The sequence below is a fragment of the Lonchura striata genome, chromosome Z (genome assembly GCF_050655825.1).
Source record: "Lonchura striata isolate lonStrDom1 chromosome Z, ASM5065582v1, whole genome shotgun sequence".
Lineage (NCBI taxonomy): Eukaryota > Metazoa > Chordata > Aves > Passeriformes > Estrildidae > Lonchura > Lonchura striata.
The window spans coordinates 22,021,036-22,036,246 of record NC_140740.1 but is presented as its reverse complement, the minus strand read 5'-3'; the positions used below and the strand labels follow the sequence as shown (position 1 = coordinate 22,036,246).

At 47.7% G+C, this 15,211-nt stretch overlaps 1 protein-coding gene across 1 annotated transcript; it reads left to right on the top strand.

The window, feature by feature from the left end:
• Nucleotides 1-11,944: 11,944 nt before the first annotated feature.
• Nucleotides 11,945-13,209, top strand: LOC146763693 (inositol 1,4,5-trisphosphate receptor-interacting protein-like 1). The gene is made up of 2 exons (XM_085567224.1): nt 11,945-12,414; nt 12,625-13,209. Exons 1-2 carry the CDS (start codon nt 12,085-12,087, stop codon nt 13,207-13,209), a joined length of 915 nt encoding a protein of 304 aa, XP_085423350.1. The 5' UTR covers nt 11,945-12,084.
• Nucleotides 13,210-15,211: the final 2,002 nt, after the last annotated feature.

Sequence of the window (15,211 nt, the reverse complement as noted above, 5' to 3'; positions counted from 1 at the left end):
AAATACATTGCTCATTTTATAGAGCACATGGTGCAGATCAATTTCATTGGTCTTAAAGTAAAAACATCTCAACCCATTGGTGCGCTGTGAATGGCACACAGTGGCAGGACATATCTATAAACAGTGTGAACAAGAAAGGAGATAATGAATTATTTACATTCCTTTTGAACTCTTTACCAACAGCATGAAGTTTAATAAGTCTAAGTGCCGAGTTCTATATTTTGGTCACAAAAATCCCCTACAATGTTACAAGCTGGGGACGGTTTGGCTGGATAGTGTTAAGGTGGAAAGGGGCCTGGGGTACAGCTGGTTGACAGCCGGCTGAGCATGAGCCAGCAGTGTGCCCTGGTGGCCAAGAAGACCAAGGGCATCCTGGCCTGTATCAGGAATTGTGTGACCAGCAGGAGCAGGGAGGTCATTCTTCCCCTGCACTTGGCACTGGTGAGACCACATCTCGAGTGCTGTGTCCAGTTCTGAGCCCTCCGTTTGGGAAGGACATTGAGATGCTTGAGCACATCCAGAGGAGGCAACAAGGCTGGTGAGGGGCCTGGAACACAAGCCCTGTGAGGAACGTTTGAAGGAGCTGGGGTTGTTCAGCCTGAAGAAGAGGAGGCTTAGGGTGACCTTATTGCTCTCTACAGCTTCCTGAAGGGAGGTCGCAGACAGGTGGGGGTCGGTCTCTTGCACCGGGCAGCAACTGACAGAACAAGATGACACAGTCTCAAGCTACGTCAGGGAAGGTATAGGTTGGACATAAGAAAACAAATTTTTCACTGAAGGAATAATCAAGTCTTGGAACTGTCTTCCCAAGGAGGTGGTGGAACCACCATCTCTGGATGTGTTTAAAAATAGACTGGACATGGCACTCGGTGCTATAGTCTAGTTGAAGTGCTAGGGCATAGGTTGGACTTGATCTTGGAGGTCTCTTCCAACCTCATTATTCTGTGATTCTGTGATTTGCATTGCAAAAAAGATACCTTTTTTTAAATTTAAAAAAAGTCAGACATTGCAGAAATACATGTGAAAAAGAGGTGAGGATGAGCTTCCCACCATTACAGGGAACTGCAACATGCCAAATTTTCTGGGAATTTTGCTTTTTGTCAGTAACAGTGAAGTATGGCTACAATAAACCATGATACAAATGGTGAAGAAATACTCCCAAAGTTCTAATTAAATATAATTAATTCTATTAAGAGCAAAATTTGCTCTTTCTGTATGTATTTTTTTGTCTAGAATTTAATGGAAGAAGAGCTGTAATGTGGTTTGTCAGGGACATGGTAGCAGGGGTAAGCAGCAAGCTTACGAGAGCCCTCATAAGAGAAACCCATTACCAATAAATGAGATGACTGGGAGAAGGCAGCACTGAGTGCTCACCTTGGGAAATCAGTGTCAGGTTTATTACAAACAGAGGAGTGCATTTAAAATTAAACGGCAGACATCAATGACACAAAAGCAGCAATTCCGGTTTTTTGTCTGCTTGAACCTCAGTGGGCCATCACTAGCTGTTTCCATCAGAATAATTAACTATCCTTCTCCTTTAAATATTATTTAGCAAAGACTCCTGCAACCTGAAGCCCCTGAACCAAAGGTCTCTCTAATATGAGGGATGGAGAACTGTGCCTCAAAGTGCTGCCCTTCCCAGATGGTGAGAGTCAAGCACAGAGCAAATCACCCTCTGCAGAGGTGGTGAGCCCTACTGTGGAGGGCTGGGCCTGTTGCTGTGCTCTGCAGCACAACATTGATTATATTCGTGGCTTCAGATGGTTTATTTTTCCTAATATTTCAGCTGAGATCTTGGAAGAGGCTGATTTACATCTCTCTGAGTCTGTGTATCAGGCTACCTTTCCTTACATCTGGTGGTTTGCTTGTTTCTGTGAGTTAGATCAGAGGCTCTGCAGCCATGATTTATCACAGACAAACCACTCCATCTGCTTCTTCATCTTCCTGCAGACAAAGCAGACACAGCAGGTTTGGCATTGTCCAGTGAAGTATTAAAATTCAACCAGCCAACCAACCAACCAAACAACAAAAAAGGAATATGGAATTAGGAATTACAATCAAAATTTACAGCCCCTTCTTTCACACACTGAAACCTGTTTATCTCCAGGATAACAAACTCATCAGACTATATGACTATTTGTTCTTTTTTTCTTTTTTTTACAATAGGCATCTGATGTTAAAAAATTTCTTTGTGGTTAAACTTTTTAATATTTAGCAGTATCCTAACTCTAGAATTCAGCATGTGTAGAACACACAAGATTTTTAAGAGCTGCAGGCTGGCCTGTGCCTCTCTTCTTTTTTTCATTTTTTTGTCAGGGAATAAGATGCAGTGAAAATATAGGAACTGTGCTTATGAACATCTAATGATTATTGAGGAATTTAAGATAATTTAGTGCAAAGTATTTTTAAGTTTTCATTCAAATATCTCAGCCTTTTACTTGAAGCATCAACATCATGGATATTCTGTGAAATAATTTCGTATTCATGTCCTGTGAGTTGAGCCAAACCTCCAGAGTCAAAGATTGCTCAAGATCTAATTCTTTTGTGGGCAATATTCTCTTCTATTAAAGACATTTTAAATAAATTGCTTAATTTAAAAACTACAACAAGTCCAATAGACCTTTCTACTTAAATTAAAGCTTTTCAAGAAGATTTGATTAATGGTATAGTGCAGTAATTAATTTAAAATCTATTATCTTTGCATTTCTAAAAAAGACCCTTAAATATGCTTAGTCTTCTATAATTAAGAAGAACAGGAGAATATTTGCAGGAAACCTAAAATCCTGTAGGGTTTTCTTTGTGCAAATGGACACAAGAGACATGAGAGAAGTCTTTTCACGTCTTTCTTTCCCTTCAAAGTTCTTCTGCCTTGTCACCTTTGTGTCTCAGTTCCTCCACTACGACAAGAGGCAAAGAAGGAAATTATGTCTTTGTGATGCATTTGAGTTGCTTTATTTCTGTATCAGTTCAGGCAATAAAAAGCACTTAGATAAACATGAAGTCCCTAACAGAATGTTTAAGTGTGAGGAGTTAGCCCCATGCCATTTAGCTAGAAACATGAATACAACTTTAACAAAAGTCTCAGGGGGCTCGGTAGAGGTGATTCCTATAGGCTTCCTTCTTTATTTGAACACAGTTTTAAATTTCACAGGGTAAAGATTCTTCCTGGTCTGTGAAGGTCCATCCTCCACTCCTGGCATGGTCCCACAAGGGCTGTGAAAGCCTCCCAGTACCAAGACAAGGCTGATTAGAGAGTTTCTTCTCTCTGACACAGGCTGAATCCCTGAACTAAGGGATTGAGGCAGTAGGTGTTAAAAAGTGCTGCTGTTCAATCAACTTGTGCCCAGGTCTCCTCCTCCTCTTCTGCCGGATCCTGCAGTCAGACTGCACTTGCTGGGCAGCCTCTGCTCAGCAAAGCTTTTGGCTGCCCCTCCACAAAGGAATTTAGGGCAGCTCCTTGCAGCGTGGGAGTCTCCCTGGACAGACAAAGACTGCCAGATCTGCCTCTACAGCCACTCACAACGAGACAACCAGCAAGGAAGCTGCAGAAATGTTCAATTTCATCCCAAAACAGGCACTTTCATCTGCTCCTCTGAGTCGTCATCTCACGTTCTCCGCTGACTGACTTGATGGATGCCCACCAACCACAAGGGACTCCAAGGAGCCGCTCACATGGACACCTCTGCAGGGACCTGTGATCCACTGAGTGAAAACTGCATGGGATGAGTTTGACTCTGCTTCACAGAGACTGCCAGAAAGGAACACCCTGGCCTTGCCAGCTGGGTTTTAGTATTTCTTTTTATTCCATCTACCAGAAGGACATATGCATTTTTCTTGACAAAGATTTCAGTACAGTCCCCAGTCACAGGAACTCTCCTGAATCAGCCTGGATTCATTATCCTGAAATATTCCCAAAGATTTCCCTAAGGAACGTTGGGGGGGAAAAAAGAAAGTAAGCAGAAGGACTGTGATCTTTGTTCTTTATTTATCATTCTTTTGCATAAACTTTTTTAGCTGAAAATGTTTTGACTAGTTTTGGCTTTCCTCATTAAGGGGTTCTCAATTTGCTACCACCACCACAACACCCGGGCAGGTAGTTCTGGTGGTCATTGTCATAAAGTTCCTCACAAGTTACATTCTCTTCCTCCTCCCCATTCTGCATGCACAACATGAGCACTGATAGCCATTCAGGAAAGCACCCTCGTTGCTGGACTGTGGTTCTGCTGTAATTTTCTAAAACAAATCAATAAACACTTGCTGGCAGTGGGGAATTCTATAAAATGTGGAATAGAACAGAATTATTATTTCCAATTCATGGCATTACCTCTTTTGTTTTTTTGCAAAAACCCAACAAAACCCAAACCATTTCCAGTGTTGTTTTGTTTATTTGATTGTATTACTCCAATTCTCTTTAATTCTACATGATAAATTTGGTAGATAATGTTCTGACAGAAGTGAAACAGGAGGCCCTGGGTGGGCTGTGGCTGCCCGAGGTCAGAGCCACCACCTTCGCCTGGGAGCCACCAGGGTTGAGTTCCAGGTGGCCCAGGGAGCACTTGGCGGCTCCAAAAGAGCAGAATTTTGGCTGGGTCTCCCTGCTGGCTGCTGGCAGAGCCCTGATGGTGGGAGCTGGGATGCGGGGTCCCCCTGCAGCAGGGATTGGTGTGCCCAGGCCAGGCGCTGCATGGTCCGCCCAGAGACACATGGGGATCACTCGGTGCCGGCAGGGCTGGGGTTGGGAGAGCAGAGAGTGGCGGTACCTGAGCTGGGGGACACTCAGCAGCCTGCAGGGAGATCTCCAGATGTGGGGGACCCCCCGGACCCTGAAACGTGGCCCTGGAGAGGGGGAAACTCCAGCATCCTGGAGATATTGAGAGCATGGACAAGGGGGACCCATGGGTACCCCAGAGCCCTAAAATGGGGACCCCGACAGGTGAGACCCTGGAGCCACTCCAACACCAAACTGGGGAGCCCAGGGAAGAAGAACCTCTGGGATTTGGGATTCCCAGGATCTCCAGCAGCCCAAAGAGACGGGATACCAATACAGGACTGTGAGAACCCAGGGTTTGGTTCGGGGTCTCGTGTGGTGGTAAAGCTTCTCCTCTAACCCGTGTTCCCAAAGAAAAACTCCACAGCCTCTTCTTGTTCGGTCTCAAGACAATTTATTGCTAGTTATCTAACAGATTAGGTTCTCGGGCTGTGGCCCTTTGGTCAACGGCCCAGGCAGAGAAGCACACACTCCTGACACCCTCACTGTCTGGTGTCTTCTTCTTCTCTCCCCCCGCCCAGGGCTGCTGCTATCTTTTATAAGATATATTACGTATTACATGTTTATAGTTTTCCCCCAATACCTACTACCTACATTGCCAAGTGTTTTTCTACTCTAAACCAATCTGTGAGTGCCAACATCAACAAGAACATGGAGGTAAGGAAGAAGAAAGAAGAAGGACGGGTTCAGCCCACTTTCCTCCATCTTAGAACTTCTGACCCCCATGTACAAAGTAAAAACCCCCCTGTACATGCACTAAAACCCCCCTGTACACTACCAAAAATTGTTCCCCTCTACTTTGTGAGTACATTTACTATACTATCTAACACGTTGTGACTGCTGGTTCCACCTTCAAAGTTGGTAATTCATTCCATGGTTCAAACTCAAAATCACAGCTAATTCCAGCTGACTGCCAGGGTCCAGACTGCCTCTAACATTGGCCTGAAACCTCTAAAAATGTCTGAGAGAGATTTTGAGTTCCAACAGAAGACCTGCACCAGCCCAGACAGGGGTGACGCCACAAACCTCAGATTGGAGAAAACAGAGCGGGGGAAATCCTGGGTAGGAATTTTTTCTGAATCTTGGTGTTTCACAGGTTTTTATGGACATGAGGTGCCTGGAAACTTTTACAGATGAATTTGGGCCAAAGGAACCTCCAGCCTGTTGCCATTCATATTTTATTTTGTTATTGTTGAATGGTTCGTTCTATTGTTCGCCTATGTTCTCCCCAAAGTTGCTTTACCCCGAGTTGTATAATCCCTTAGAGCTGTCCCTCAAGCCATTCCCCTCCCATTGTTCTAGTTTCTTCCCTGCCTATCAAGGCAAGTCAGCCTCTTTTTCCTGAATCTTCCCTGCCACTCTCTCCCTGGACCAATCCCTGATTCAAACACCCACTTGGAAATCCTCTAATCTATGACGCCCCATTGGGCCCTGTGACCTTTCTCTCTCCTCCCCCTACCCTGACTGGTCCCACACTACTGATGTAATCCCCTTGTTCTACCCTTGAAATTTTCCTATTGGGTTTTTTTTTTGTATCTGCCCCCTGGTTTGTGACAGTATTTTAACCCATGCACTGAGGTGCTTCGGGCCCTTTTGACCTATCCCCTTCATCTGGAATAAACTCGTCCCTGTGGAACCTCAGAACAGAGAGCCTTCTCCTTTCTCCTTCGCCCAGTCCCTGACATTGCTGATTCTGCTGGCTCTTCAGGTCCAGCTGTGGGCAGAACCCAGTTCCCAGCTGTTCCCCACTCCTGGCACAGTGCCGGAGTGCCAACAGAGGTAGCCGGGACTCCGGTGGGCTATGTCACCAACACAATGTACTCTCATCTTGCTTTACCCCAGTACAGAATTCCCTTTCCCAAATCCTGACTGGATGAACAAGCCGGCAGAAAGGAAGAGGAAGATGCTCCAGAACACCCAGGCAGGTGAGGACAAAGTCACTGCCCTTTTCCTCCTCTCTCCTCCATCTGCCAGCCCAGCACCACCCCCGGCTGCAGGACAGCCCCACTGCCAGCATTATCCTTCTGGGGACAGATTGAAGAGATCTCTTTCCCCTTCTTCTGGCTTGGAGACAAATCCCATCCTCTCCTTGTCCCTCCTCCCCCAGAAAAGGAGCTGAGGATGTAGACCAAGAAGGACAAATCCCCATGGCAGAACCTCGTGCAAGAGGCTGTTTTGAGCAGCTCCACAGTGCAAGAATCCAATGGGGAAGAAGATTCCCAGAGATCTTGCTCAAGGAGGAGTTCCAAACCCAGCTCAGGGTGCTCCAAGGAGGAAAGACCCACCCTGTGCCAGGATGGCAGCCGGAGATCCAGCTGGAGCTCGGACCTGGTGGTGTATGAGCAACTTCATGACAGAGAGAAGCCCTACAAATGCTTAGAATGTGAAAAGAGCTTCAGCTGGAGCTGCAGCCTGGTTCGCCATCGGAAAATCCATATGGGGGAACAGCCCTATGAGTGTGAGGCACATAGGAAGAGTTTAATCCAGAGCTCCAATCTGATCTTTCACCAGATGAACCACCCACGAGCACATCCACCCTGGGAGACAACCTACAATTGTCTGGAGAGTGGGGAAGAGCTTCTCCTGGCCATCATCCTTGACCAACACCAACAAACCCACCAATAAGGGAAGCCCTGTAACTGCCCCCACTGCACATTGAGCTTTGTCCTCTGTTCCAACTTCATCCCCCATCAGAGGATTCATGTTGGGAAGAGACCTGGTGGCCCACTTTCCCCAAGATCCACATTGGGAAGACACCTGTCCCTTTGCTTGCACCTGGCAATGATGCAACGTAGGACCAAAGAACACAAGAGTCTGGCCATGTCCCCGTCATTATCTTTGATCCCACCTCAGGTCATTTCCAGAGACTAAGAAAGGAGCTCTCTCTCTTCCCATAGGAGAAGGGTGACCTTTCCAGGTAGGAGAAAATACATGGCCTGGAAGAGCTGGGTCAGTGTTGTCACAGTTTTCCTTGTAAGTCGTTTCTTTGTCTTATTCCTTCTGTTCTCAATATTGTTGTGGTTCCCAGTAACAACTTCCTATCCCAGCCTGGGATCTTTGCCTTTTGTGCCTTCACAAAACAAAACAGGGCCACTGGTTATGCTGCTGGAGCCCTGATCAGTTACCAGGAGGCATTTCTGCTCATCCACGCTGTAGCACTGTGGACTCAATTGAAATTTTGGTATTACTGCAGCTGAATGACCCTTTGCCCCTGCTTATGCCTGGGCTGATTCCTATCCTTTCCTTTTCATAATTCACCAAACAACAACAGAAGTAATGTAACAATGGCAGCTGAAAATAATTTAAGAAGAGGAAAAAAATCCCCTAGAAATCATTTTGTCAAACCAGAAACAGAATCAACCTTAGTCAAGGATGTGCTGCCCAACCAGGCAGCACAAGCTCCACCAACAGACATGAATATAAAACATGTTTGACACCATAAATGTGTGTGCTGTCATAAACTGCTTTTCCAAAGTGATTTCAACTTCATTTGAGGATTGAAACACATTCATGCTTCAGCACCTGATGTATGAGCTGGGCGCACTAGGCAGCTGAGCTGCTTTGGGCAGCCAGAAATAAGACAAACTTTCTCAGCAGCATTTGGTTTGCTTTCTCTTTAACTTCTTCCCATGCGAGAGGAGACGGACTTCAGACTTACAGCTTCAAGAATATTTGAATTTTAACCACCTCGTAATTCACCTTATCTGGCTTTTTGTACAACCTGGTCTTATAAAACAGATGGATTTTTATTTATTTACTGTGGGACATAAGAACAGCTTAATAGCTGCCCCAATGTTTCATTTTTTCAAACAAAATCATATTTAAAACAAATTACATCAGAGAAAGCCAATCAGAGTCAAAACAAGTTGCTGCATTGTTCGGTGAACATAAGCTAATTTTCAGAACTAAACCACAAAGTTGGGAATGTGAGTAAAGGTGTGAAATTGCTATAAAATGAATTGGCAAATTCCGTAAGTTCATGATTAAGCATCACAGATAGATCAAAAGGAGAATATCTTTCTTAATCATCACCATATGATCAAAAGATGTTTAAGTCCTGGGTTTCCAATGAATTTTTTTAAAAGAAGTTGCATTTATCATCATGCTTCAGGAGAAAATAAAAATTGTCATGTTTGCAATTCAGGTAAAGTATATTTTTGAAACGAAACATTTCAGCGCTATTTCTTTGGTTTTTAAACTAGTTCTGTAACTTGGAGATCCTGCTATTTCACAGCTCTTAGCTCACAATATTTTACTCTAATGGAAGTAAGTTTGACTTGAGACTGTAAGACCGTTAGCTATTACAGTTTGTTGGTTTGGGTTTTTGTTGAACACATTTCTAGTAAGGCCATTTTTCTTTGCAACATCTTGCTTTTAATTCTGACACTTCTACCACACCCCCTCCTGTAGATGCACAAACACATGCACAGATAGATGTAAGGCAATCCAAAATTCAAACCCCAGTTAAGGAATTACAGATTTTGGGCCAGGATGTGGAAGCACTACAACATAGCCCTGTAGACATAGACATGAACGATGTGTTGTAAACTCCATGACAACAGACATGAGACTCTTAGGCAAAAATGATCTTTATATTGAATTTTCTAGAATTTATGGAGCAATGACCTTAACGTGGGAAGTAGCTAAGCAGGACGTTCTGATAGGATTAAGGAGTCTCGACCCACAACTGCAGGAAGAAATTCACTTCTAAATATAACTGAAAGTGAGATTAAAACACAAAGGAGGTTACATGTTGAGAATTCAAAGCAATAATACAACTTTTTTTTTTTTTTCATGAAAGATGAAAGAAAAGGAAATAGAAAATTAGGGAAATGCCAAGAAAAAATATGAGAAGCACAGGAAAGGGGTTACTACCACCATGGCTCCAGCCCTGGTTTCTCTGTCAGCTGTGGCCCCAGGCAGCCAGACCAGCAAGGTGGGGCAGGAGAAGCCGCATAGGAGCAGCCAGGACAGCAAAGGACAGCAATGACAGCAAAGACTCCTGACACTTTGTAGACACCGTGCCATGTTGGGCACTTGTTTATTTAGGGATGTCTTGCTTTTTAAGGACAGATGGTAGCAATGGCACATGCACCACGAGCACCCTCAATGGACAATGGCACATCCAGCATGTCCCTCATGAACTCCCTCATGATCTCTGCTCCCTTGAGGAGTCGCTGAGGTCCATCATGTGTCCAGCTCTGCAGGACAACTGAACAAACTACCCAGAGATGGGGGAAAGTGCTGCAAACAGCACCAGCACCAGTTCCCTTGGTGCAGGAGGAACACGTGTAGCTGATCCTGAGTCAGTGCAAAGTGCTGTTGGGTGGTTTGGCAGCAGAACCTTGACTCGGCACCGTGCAGAAGATGTCCCCTTGTCTGGTTTTGTTTTGTTGGCTGTTTGCTCCCACTGTTGACACTGAGCTGCTGTGGCTGAGGCTGAGACATCCCTCCTACCTTGTCAGCAGCAGGCCCTGTCCAGAACTGTACAAAATATGAGAAAAGCAGCTGGGAAGAACAATGCATGGAATCCTACAGCTCAGGAGCTCTTATGTCAGAGCCCTGCCTGTGCCTTCTGTTTGTCAGCACCTCCTTCTCTATGCACACAATACTGACTGGTGAAGGTCTTTTTGCCTAAGAGCTCTTGAGAACCAAATGCTCTGCTGGGATTCTCACAATCTGTTAAGTTCATTGCAGGGAAACAGAAAAGCAAGGGCAGGGTAGCAGTTCAGCTGGAAGCTGGTCACTCCCTGCAAAGGGCTTGTGTGTGATGTGGGAACATCACATGCACGGATGGGCAAGAAGGGTAAATGTGCTCAGGTTGCTGCAGGTGAGGTTTAGGCTCATCTCAAGGGCAGTCAAGGGTGGTGAGCACTGGAAGATCCAGCTCCAGTCCCCATCCATTTCAGTGATGTCTGCAGCCTGGATCCAGAACACCCTGGGGGGCTCCTGTGGCTGGCTTTGCACTTAGGTGAGGATAAGAGGCCATCTGAAGACCCTCACTCATTTCTCTGCCAATTGCCATGAGCAGGAACTCCCTTCTCCCACTGCAGTTCTGGCTTGGAGAAGGCAACAGTGCTGGTGCAGCCACTGCACTGTCACGTTGGCTGTTCCAAAGGAGCCTGGCAAGAACTTGGGAAGGAGTTGGCAAGGACTTGGCAAAGACCCAGCGTGGACCCAGCACAGAGTGGCCTACTGCAATTCCTGCTTCACTCTCCATCCTTAAGCCAAATGAACTGTTGGGGTGACTCTGGTTGTCTCTCACTGCAGACCCCTCATCTCCCTTGTTACCACCATGACAGACGGAGATCAAGAACCCTCTCCCCAAGGACTGAGACTGAGACCCCTGCCACAGGGAGTGGAAGGATGGAGGGAATGGTGGTGTGACCACTATTGACATGACCTGTTCTTCTCCAGTAACTTCAATGGACTTATTCTTTATTGTGTTCATCCTGCTTGGGGGTTTCAGTGGACTCACCTGTTCTCCCACAGCAGTTTCAATAAACTCTTATTGTTCTGTATGTTCTCCCCTTTTTCCGCAGTGGACTATAACTGGATCCCTGGGTTGGGTAGGACTTTGGAGACTTTCCCCAACACAATAAGACGGATCCCCATCATCCGGACCAGTGAGGATCTCACCTGTGTCAGTAGCTATACCCATCCCCCTCTTTTCTCTCTCTCTTCTTCTATTTCCCCTCTGATCCCACTATCACATGTATTGTTTTGGCCCCTAATAAAGGTGAGTTTGTTGTGATTAAACTGATGGTGCCCTGCTGTTTGCCTTTTTTGCACTTTTGGGATTGGCCAACGAACCATCACAACAACCCGCTATGGGCAGATCGTGACACCAGGAGCCGCTGAGGCCGGCAGTGGGCACCAAGGCTGGGGCTCGTGGGCCGGGAGGCGGCTCTGGGGGCTGTGACACGCCAGGGCATGGGTCACAGTGGGAGCTGTGAGCAGGGGCACTTGGCAGCTGAGTGACATGGTTCTGCTGGCTGTGACATCACAGAGGACAGGTGACACAGGCTCCTGTGTCCAGGGGCAGCACAGGGCAGTTGGATTCTGGCAGCCAGTGAGTGCACATGCAGGGGCAATGCTGGGCTGGATGGGAGCTGGGAAAGGTGCCCTGGGGGTTTAAAGCCAGAGTGGGAGCTGGGAACCTCAGAATAGGGCACTGTCCTCTGAGATGGGGGAAGAGGAGCTTGGAGATCTCAGCGTGGCAGGTGCCCAGAGAGGCTTTGGGGACATTTCAGGTGTCGCCAGCCCCCTGCTCCCTCCCAGCCAGACATGATGAACCCTCTTTCTTGCACCAGGCCATGTCTCCAACACTGGCCTTCCTCCTGGCCCTGTTAGCCACCCATGCTGGAATGAAGGTGAATCAAGAAATTGAAAATAATGAAGATAAAGAGATGCTGGAGCGTGAAGAATATTTGCATCAAGAGATGATGCGGCTCCTGCAGGAGATTGAGGGGAGCAGTGGCACCATGGAAGCCCTGCTCTGGTCTGTGATGGAAAAGCAGTGGCTTCTTTTCGTCAGTGCAGCAGTCCTGGCTCAGGTTCTTGCTATGGGCTGCTGGCTGGTCAGGAGAAGAAAGCGTGGCTCTGCCAGCAGGAGGAGGCAGGAGGGATCCAGCAGGAAGGAGAAGGTCAGTGAACATGAGAAGGTCAAGGGTATAGGCAGGGTGGCAGCACTTTGGCTGTGCCCAGCCCATCACCAGTGGGCACATCCAGGATAAGGCTGGAGTGGGCTGTCAGCAGCCTGATCTAGGTGAGAATGTCCCTGCTCGTTGCTGTGGGGTCACAGTGGACAGCCTGTAAAGGTCACTCCCAAGCTCAGCTGTTCTGTGATTCTGCAGCAGGGCCTGCCCAGCACAAAGGTGCTGCAGGAGCTGGTGGACGATCTCCTCAGTGTCTGCCGATTGATGTCACAGAGGAACTTCATGCCGGAGCTGCACCCGGCCGCCGGGACGGACACCAGCCCCACCTGCAGCGCCCAGGAGAACAGCAGCACCTACCGCACGCTGGTCATCCTGCGGCCACCGCCCGGCCACTCCTTCAGCCCAGAGAGCAGGAAATGGCCGCCAGCCGAGCGCATCTGCGTGGGGCTGGAGTGCCTGTGCTCCGGGGAGCAGCTGCTGGGGCACACGTGCTTTCTCCACACCTCTGGTGGCCAGCTGCCCAGCGACCAGGAGTGGTACCTGATGGACACCCTCTGCACGGGCTCCTACTTGGACCCAGAGAAAGTCACCCGCTGGGTGCAGATGTTGGTGGCGTCGGCCTGGCTGCTCCTGCCGCACTCGCGCCGTTTGCAGCTGACGGCGCTGCCCTGCGGCAAGTCCTGCAGGTTCCGGCTGAGCGGCGCCTCTGGCCTGCACCGCAGCATCGAGATGGTTCTGGCCGTGCAGCAAGGCAGCTCCTGTGCCTGCCTGAGCCTTGAGTAGGCAGCAGCCGTCTCTGCCAGCAGCACCGTGCGGGCCACAGAGCTGCCACCTCTCCGTCTCAATGCCACGATGGCTGTGCTCTTGAGGTGACAGCACTGCAACCAAACAGGAATTGAGGAAGGTGAAGTCAATCATTCCTCATGGGACATTTTTTGTGTTCTGTTAGGATTCTTTCGTTCCTTTATTATGAACTCTGAAGAAGATAGCCAAGTGATAATACTTCTAAAATCTCCCAAGGCAGAGCTGGGAAGGTTAACATGATTTCAAACATGTCAAAAGTTTTGTTAAGGAAAATTATACATCCATAGGAGGTTTTCCTACAGTTTTGTATTCTTAAAAAAATAAAATTCAATGATTCAACAAACATTTGGTCGACCATCAAGTCAGGAAGAGGAAGGAGGAGCTGGGTTGGAAGAGTGCCATGTGCATGAGTGTGGGCAGAGCTGGTTTACCACGAGGTTGGTGCGGCAATAGGATACATAAGGGTGACTGTCCCTTTATCTTTATTCAGTCCCTTGTTGCAGTTCAATAAACCTAAAATTTTAAGAAGTGACACGTTGTTTCTCACAAAAAGCTGATGCAATATCAGGTGTATAAAAGGTGGAGCCACCATTTTGTGCACGAGCCTCTGGCATTTTGCCACACACCCAGCGGTGTCCCTTTTGCTTTGCTGATCTTTTTTATTGTTCTCAATAAAAGGTGTAAAATTCATTCCCACTTGGGGTCTGGGTCATTTATAACAAGCAGCAGGCAGAGGCCCTCAGCCGTGCCTGTGCCTCAAGGGCAGGAGCACAACGGAAATGAACAGTGCTAATGTTTTTATTAATGTTCAGCTCGTTATTAAAAAGATCAGCTGGGCAGGGGACCAACACAGAGCTCAGCTCCGCTGTTGTAGCTTTCCCAGGTAGCCAAAGGGTGAGGAGGTGTGCAGAATCTGTCACTGAAGTCCAGAGCAGCAGCTGTTCCCTCTCCTTTCCTCGTGGCACACTGGTAGGTGAAGGGTGAGGAGGTGTGCAGAGTCTGTCACTGAGGTCCAGGGCAGCAGCTGTCCCCTCTCCTTTCCTCATGGTAACACCAGGGAAATCTGCCTCTTTGTTCCTGGTTCGCACAGCTCATTCCAGTCTAATCTTCCGTAGGTGATGGTGACAGGTCAAACATCGATCAGGGGATGTGTTTCCCTCTTCCTCAGCTAGGGCACCTGTCCAGCCCCCTCTGCTGTGTTTAGTTCTCCATTTAGAGGTGTCTTTATCCCCCAAAACACGTCCCATAGTTCCACCGGTTGCCCTATTTGCATCTTAGTACTAGAATGGCAAGTGGGTGATGGGGGGGGAGGTGGGGGGGTGGTGGGGGAAGTGATCTCCAGGTAGTTTAGAGAAAACAAACATAGAAATTAGATAATTAACATTTAAATATCAGTACTCAGCTAGAGCCAGCAGTCATCCTAGTATTGCCATGGGAGCCAGGAAGGCTCTTTTGTTCATTACAACAGCCAGGAGCTGGCGAGAGGGGCAGCTCGCCCACCTGGCCATAGCAGGAGCTGCTCACCTCCGAGGCTCCGGCGCTTCCCAAAGAGAAGGGCCTGGCTCCCAGGACACCCTGGAGCCCTGCAGTGAGTGGAGCCACCGGTGCTGTAAAGACAGTGCAGCCAGCACAGGTTGAGGAGAAAGAGATGAGGCTCTTTCTGTGCCATGCTGTGGCAGCTCTGCCCTCTCGGCCTTCGCCTTGAGACCTTTGCTTTTCCCTCAGCTCTGATCCCTGTCCTTGGCCAAGGGCCCCTGGAGCCCTTTCCAGGGCTGCAGGTAATCTCCCTCAGTCACAGAATCACAGAATCCCTAGGCTGGAAGATCATCGAGTCCAGCCCATGCCCTAACACTTCAACTAAACTGTGGCACTGTGTGCATATCCAGTCTTTTTTAAACACATCCAGGGATAGTGATTTCACCACCTCCCTGGAGAGTTCTGTCCCAGGAAGAACCAAGATAGCACTTGGGCCTTCTACCCG

Bases quoted from the DNA above. Each gene is read 5' to 3' on its own strand.
- LOC146763693 (XM_085567224.1), top strand. From the start codon at position 12,085: ATGTCTCCAACACTGGCCTTCCTCCTGGCCCTGTTAGCCACCCATGCT. The intron at 12,415-12,624 runs GTCAGTGAACAT...GTGATTCTGCAG, and splicing joins GATCCAGCAGGAAGGAGAAG to CAGGGCCTGCCCAGCACAAA.